This window comes from Poecilia formosa, unplaced genomic scaffold (assembly GCF_000485575.1).
Source record: "Poecilia formosa unplaced genomic scaffold, Poecilia_formosa-5.1.2 Scaffold408, whole genome shotgun sequence".
NCBI classification, from domain to species: domain Eukaryota; kingdom Metazoa; phylum Chordata; class Actinopteri; order Cyprinodontiformes; family Poeciliidae; genus Poecilia; species Poecilia formosa.
Window position 1 is genome coordinate 414,501 of NW_006800347.1, and position 7,088 is coordinate 421,588.

Consider the following 7,088-nt stretch of genomic DNA (forward strand, 5'->3'; position numbering starts at 1 on the left):
GTTTTGTGTGTGTGTGTGTTTTGTATGTGTGTGTGTTTTGTATGTGTGTTGTGTTTTGTGTGTGTGTTGTGTGTGTGTTGTGTTTTGTGTGTGTTTTGTGTGTGTGTGTGTTTTGTATGTGTGTGTGTGTGTTTTGTGTGTGTGTTGTGTTAACAGAAACCATCTTGGTTCATTAATATCTTCTGGGTCTGAGCTTCCAGTTTCCTCTTCCTAACACCAGCAGCTTCTCCAGGACCAGCTGCTAACCGGACCGGACCGACCGGACCGGACCTCAGACCTGCTGCTCCTGACCCAGCAGCCTCCCATTGGGAAAATCTCAACGGTTTAGTTTCTGTTATCAGTTTCATTTCCTCCTGCTGGCTGGCAAACAGAACCAGAACCTTTAGAACCCAAAATACCGTCTGGATTTCTTCCTTTATGAGCTCAGGTGGAAAAGTTCTCACAGCTCTGATGGGAACATGAGGGGAACCACAGAGATCCGATCTGAACCAGATGAAGGTAGAACTCTAGAGGAGTTCTGGGTTAAAACGATTTTTATTCAAACCGTTAGTTTTACTGTGTTGTTCTTTAGAGTCTGAATACTCCACTTAACGATTAATCGATTACTAACTTCATAGGTTATTGAAATAATTGCCAACTAATCACAATTAATTGCTTCAGCATTTAATTGGACTTTAACTTTATCATTCAGGGCCGTAACTCTGTTTTTCAGGGACCCAACATTATATTTAGTTATATATTGCTGGTGAAGTAATATGTATTTATTTGCAAACAGAGGCTTCAGTGATTATTTTTAATAAATCTGACTGAGGGACATGAGCTGAGGGCCGTTGGCCCCTGGGGCCCCCGTGTAGCTGCAGCCATGGTTCCTCCGCTGCAGTAACACAAACCGTCAGCAGCATCATTTCATAACGGCTCCTCAGCTCCTGACATTTCCATTTAATCAGCGGCGCTGGGGAAAGGCCACGGCGGGTGCAGGCGGACGGGCCCAGCAGAAACCCGGTTATGATATGATGTCTCCATTTAAAGTGGATTAATATCTGTGCTGCTCTACAAGCTTCACCTTTCACCTCTCAATTGGAAAGTTTGATAATCCAACGGCGGCTGAGAGGAAAGTTCACCAGAGGCCAGGAGGAACGGCCCTGATGCTGCGCAGCAACTCATGCATGTTAACTCTGAACACTAAAAACAAAATCACACCCAGTCATTTTTAACAGTACCTTCATTATTAATAATGAATTATTGACTGAAAACAAACTCCTACATCCTACTGAAAAGTTACTTGAAGGTTAGTTTTGTCTGATTTCAAGGATGCTGAGATTTCTGAATCTCTAGAAACTAAATCAAAATTAAGATTTTGTGTTTTTGCAATGAATTCTGGGAAAATCTGCAGGGTTTACCTCTGAGCTGCCACCGTTCTGCTCCACAAACCAAGGAACCCAAAAAACCCCATAAAAACAATAAAACTCCCAACTGTGACTCAGAGACCGGACCGGATCTGCTGCATGTCCGTCTGCAGCAGAGAAAGAACGGCTCCCTGGTTCTGGTTCTGCTGCATTAAAGGTTCTGGTTCAGCTGGGGAAGCTGCAGGGTTTTCAGCTCTTTAGAGAGAGAAGAGGAGAATCGGGTCGGTACCGAGGCGGTCCGAGTGTCCTTAAGGGAAACAGGATTAGTCACGCAGCTGGAGAGGCTCAGAGGGGCTCACAGTCCATTTGGGTCAGGAAACAGAAGCGGGTTGGGGAGGGGTACCGACTCACATCCTGGGTGCCCATGTCCCAGTAGGGCCTCTCTCCGTAGGACATGACCTCCCACATGACGATGCCGAAGCTCCAGACGTCGGAAGCCGAGGAGAAGCGGCGGTACTGGATGGCCTCCGGGGCGGTCCACAGAACCACGCTCTTCCCTCCGTGCTGCAGGGAAAACAAACGGGGTGTAAAGGTCAGGGGTCAGCGCTCAGAGCCAGCTGCAGTGAAGCTCCGCCTCTCACCAGCGTGGTGTAGATGGAGTCGATCTTTTCCTCCTGAAGCGGCCTGAAGCCCGACACCTTGCAGGTCAGGTTGGAGTTCACCAGAACCTGAGAGGAACCCGATGAGAGAGCTGAGGTTACTCTGCCTCTACAGACACAACCACTGGCTAGCACGCTAGCTGAACAGCTAGCACACTAGATAAACAGCTAACATGCTAAATAAACAGCTAGCATGCTAGAGAAACAGTTAGCATAGCTAACCATAAACTATTAATAATAAACATTAGCTGAAAATCAGCAAAGTAAATTAGCAGTTTAGAATTTAAAATTTCATATAGGGGAAGCTAAGTGCGCTAAATGTTAATAAAATTGCTAATTGAAAGGTTAGCTGTGCTAGTAGCACATTAGATGTTTGCCACATGTTAGAGTTCTACATGAATGTTTGTGGTTTCATGTTCTCTAAAGTTCATGTATTTTGATTCTTTCTTTCAAACCCTGTCGAGGCTAACTTCCTGTTGGAGACAGGAAGTGACCTCCTCCCGCCTCACCTTGTGCGCTGCCAGCCGTTTGTGAACGAATCCCATGTCAGTGAGATATTTCATCCCTGAAGCCACGCCGGTCAGCATGTCCATCAGCTGCATGACGCTCAGCTGGCCTTCGTGTTTCTGAGGAGACACCAGGCGTTAGCTAGCTCAAACCCCCTCCATCAAGGTCATCAAGGTCATGAGGGCAAAAACACGGGTGAGTGCAGAGCCGTACCCTGAGGAAGGAGTCCAAGGCTCCGTTGGTCATGCTCTCCTCCACGATCATCATCGTGTTTCCTGAAGACGCAGAGAGAAACGGGTCCAGTCGGTTCTGCTGGGTTCAACTCAGAGGTCGGGTGCAGGAACCCAGCAGGAGGTGATGAGAAACAAACTGATTCATCTTTATCCTGGTGAAACAGAAACTATTCCAGACAGAATGAATCTGGACCAGAACCGGACCAAAATGCTGACTTCCTGCCAGACCGACTGACGGCGGCCATGATGAAGAGAACCAGCGTTATTCCCCTGAAAGTGGTCATAATGTTTTGCCTGATTGAGCTAGTGTTAATCTCCAACATCAACTTGAGGATACAGGTATGGAGAGCTGATCCTGCCAAAACTGGTCATAAAAACAGAAATAAAGAAATGGCTTAATAAAGTCATTAATATCCCATCCAAGAAGTAAAAATCAAAAACTCCTGAAATATTTCTTCTTCTCATTTTCACACCTTGTCTGTTTATCTACAGATTTATTTTTCCCTTCATGTTTTTCTCTTTGCTTTTTCCTTAGAGAAGAAAATAAATCATCCATCCATTTTCTTACACCCTCATCCCATCGGGAGAGGCGGGTCACCTGGACGGGTCAGCAGTCCAGGAGGGCAACACAGAGAGACAGGACAAACACACACACACACACACACACACACACACACACACACACACACACACACACACACGGAGAATTTATGCAGGCCAATTAACCTGACAGTCATGTTGTTAAAGCAATGCATGATAAAAATAAAATTCAGAAATTAAAGAAAGTCAATAAAAAATATGGAACATAAAATACAGACATAGAAAAGGAAACTAATAAAACATTGAAAATAAAATGGAAAATGATAACGCAGCATTGAGCCAGGCTCAGGGAAACGTCAAACTACAACAGAGTCACAATAAGACCAGAACACAGTTAGAACATTACAAGTTGGGAAAGTTTCTATTTTTATTTTTTGGATGCATCATTTGGCACATTAATTACTTTATCAAAGCCTTAATTTATTTCTACATTTAATGGTAGTTTTGTCAGCACCAGTCCTCCATAGTGAAGCCTCCAGACTCAGACGATGCAGAGGTGCAGCTGGAGATCTACAAGGATCCATGTTCCAGCGTCGGACCGGAGAACTGATCCAGAGAACTGATCCAGAGAACTGAACCAGAGAACTGATCCAGAGAACTGAACCAGAGAACTGATCCAGAGAACTGAACCAGAGAACTGATCCAGAGAACTGAACCAGAGAACTGAACCAGAGAACTGAACTGGTCCAGTCAGGGGAACCGAAGTGTTGGGGGCTCAGTGATGGAAAACAGGAGATTTGTCGTCTGACAGCGAGAAGGTGTGGGCAAGCAGGAGAGAGAGCAGGTGTTTTGGGGGAGGGAGGCAGGTGGGGGGATGTGTGTGTGTGTGTGTGTGTGTGTGTGTGTGTGTGTGTGTGGCAGTGGGAGGACTGGAGAGCATCTCAGCTCCTGCTGCGTCTGAAGCACCAATTACTGGATCCTCTACATCTGCAGCTGCTGCTGTTTGCCTACTCCTCTGCTCCCCTTCCTCCCCCCACAGAGCCGACCCCTGACCCCGGCTCACCGGTGGTGATGACGCCCTCCAGCCGGATGATGTTGGCGTGGTCGAACTGGCCCAGGATGCCGGCCTCGCTCAGGAAGGTGCGGCGCTGCTTGTCGGAGCAGCCGGCCCGCAGCGTCCGGATGGCGACCGGCAGCTCCCGCTTACTGGGCAGCTTCAGGCAGCCGCGGCACACCTCCCCAAAGTCACCTGCAGGGGGCGACACGGAGCAGGGGCACAGCGTCAGCTCAGAGGTTTCTGCACAGCTAAGGGAAAACAGATTACCAGGAATCTTTCTGATAAACTTCATGGACAGCGCCACCTTGAGTTCAGAGGCAGCAGCGCGTTGTGTTTGAGGTGAAAACATAACGTAGAGATAAAGAAGAGATTTTAATTATTCGATCTTCACTGTACTAAACTCTGAGATTGTTCACAGATTTATAAATGTCAGTTTCAAACTAAGTATTTAGTTCGAAAACTAAATATGCATAAATATTTAGCTCCAAGGTAATATGTAGCTAGAAGCTACATATTACCTTGTAGCTTCTAGCTACAAGGTAACATAGAAGCTACATATTTAGCTTCTATGTAGCTAGAAGCTAAATATGTAGCTTGAAGCTAAATATGTAGCTAGAAGCTAAATATGTAGCTTGCATACTAAGCATTTAGTTTACAAGCTAAATACTTAGCTAGCTCTGAGCTAAATATTTAGTTTGAAACTGAATATTTAGCTTAAATGTGAATATTTACCTCCAAGCTCAATGTTAGATTATCTGAAACTGTGACGTTATTAATGTGAAGATGAATCCCCAGTTTCCCCTCTTGGCTCTGCAAGCAGCAGCCATAGCAAGCTAACGGAGCGGAGCGGTGCGGTTCTGTGTGGAGTCGGACCAGGGAGGTTTGATCGGGCCAGATTCTGGTCCCATCAGCCAGAACTCGGTACCTGTGTGGACGATCCTCTCTATCTTGATGCTCTGTTGGTCCAGCTCCTTGGCGAAGGCGTGGACGGCCTGCAGCAGGTCTTCACACGTCTCCGGGTCGATGTAGGTCCTCCGAGTCGGGATCTTAACTGGATCACAGAGAAGCCCAGAGCTGGTTAAACAGAACCGGGTCAGAGGAACTGAGACAGGAAACACACACATCGTTAGAGTCTGGCAGGAAGTGATCAGGTGATCCTGCCGCCGCCTCGCTTCATCAGCAGAACACAAAGAGCGACTGATGGTTCAGCATGAGGCGTTTTGATCCAATCAGAACCAGAACCAGACTCTCATCATTTCTTTCAGTCTGGAAACTCTGCGGAGAATCTAATCAGCTACCGAGAGGAGGCTTCATGTTCTGCTTCAATCTAAAGACGATGCTGCCCCTTTAATACTCAGTAATTACTGACGTAAAACAAGCTGAAATGTTATTTTTAAGATCATTTTGTCTCATTTCAAATGTAATAAGATATTTGCATCAGAATCTACAATAATAAAATACTCGGCAAGTCAAAGTCTGGACTTGAATCTGACCGGGAACCTGCAGTTTGACCTTCCAGAGGTCAACCTGCTGGTCCGACGCGTCTCTGAGGTTAACGTTAGTTTGATCCAAACATCAGGACTCACACTGGAAGTAGAGCTCCTCGTCTCCCTCCTGGGAGGCTTTGCTGTAGCCGCACTGTCTGCAGAGAGAGACAGCAGATCCACGGGTCAGAACCACAGATTAATTAGAACCGAAGCCGGTTCTGAGAGGAGAACCTGGATTAAACCTCCAGAACATTTCATTCTGACCCACAGATTTATAATCTGAACAACACAAACGATATGAACGAGGAGGTGATCATGGATCATGGATTATTGATTATGGATTATGGATTATGCTGCATGTCTTTTTAAACTCAGTTTATGATCATTTTGCAGAAACCAGGTGGAGGTCATGACCTGCGGTGGCTGACAGGCTGAAAAACGGAGGAATGAGCTGAAAAAACAACAACGCAAACTCCAAAACAAAAAAATCTAACAGAAAAAGCTGCAAATTAAAAATGCTTCAACCACAAAAAAGTCTGAAATGCTGCAAACTGGCGCCTCAAAACAGAAAATCCTCCAGACCAGCAGGGGGCGTAGCGTCAGATTTTAGCAGTTGGAGGATTTCTCTTTAGTCATTGGCTAAAGACCAGGAGCCATTTCCGCTGCTAGGCTAGCATGTTAGCTCTGGCTTTAGTTACCCAGAATGCCTTGCGCTGTAGTCCACTTCCTGGTTTTGGAGCCGTCTCTGGTCCGCTTGGCGTTCACATTCAAACCGAACCCAGACTGAGGTTTGGAGGACCAGAGGTCAGAGGTCGATTAGCGTTCATACCTCACCAACTGAACCGGGCTTTCAAGACAAACGGACTGGAGTTGGATTAAAATGGACTGAACTGGGCTTGGTGTGAACAATGGAGCCTGAATGTCCCACAGTTTTTAATCTCTGTGTTTTGAAATAAATCCAGTTCAACAGAAAAAATCTGAAATATAATGAATGAGAACCTTCAGAATTTCAGATCTGATTTTCTGCTAATGATAAATCCTCCAGCATCTCTCCGGCTGCAGCGCCGTTTCCTGCTGGTTGATGTGATCCAGCAGAGATCATCAGAGATCAGCTGATCCTCCTGATGGTTCTGACCTCAGCTTCTCCCTGCAATCTGCTTGTCCGGTCCAGTTCCCATCACAGAACCTCAACTTTAATATCCTGCTTCTTTGTTTTTCCTGCAGCTCCTCAAACACACACACACACACACACACACACA

At 46.2% G+C, this 7,088-nt stretch overlaps 1 protein-coding gene across 1 annotated transcript in view; it reads right to left on the reverse strand.

The window, feature by feature from the left end:
• The window catches only part of epha10 (EPH receptor A10), a 93,754-nt gene that overhangs the window by 5,391 nt on the left and 81,275 nt on the right, over positions 1–7,088 (reverse strand). Inside the window, exons 9-15 of the mRNA XM_007576501.2 lie at positions 5,929–5,984; positions 5,268–5,393; positions 4,349–4,534; positions 2,726–2,787; positions 2,515–2,631; positions 1,988–2,074; positions 1,758–1,910 (exon numbers count right to left, since the gene is read on the reverse strand). Of these exons, the coding sequence (XP_007576563.2) occupies positions 1,758–1,910; positions 1,988–2,074; positions 2,515–2,631; positions 2,726–2,787; positions 4,349–4,534; positions 5,268–5,393; positions 5,929–5,984 (787 nt within the window). The remainder of the gene's footprint in view (positions 1–1,757; positions 1,911–1,987; positions 2,075–2,514; positions 2,632–2,725; positions 2,788–4,348; positions 4,535–5,267; positions 5,394–5,928; positions 5,985–7,088) is intronic.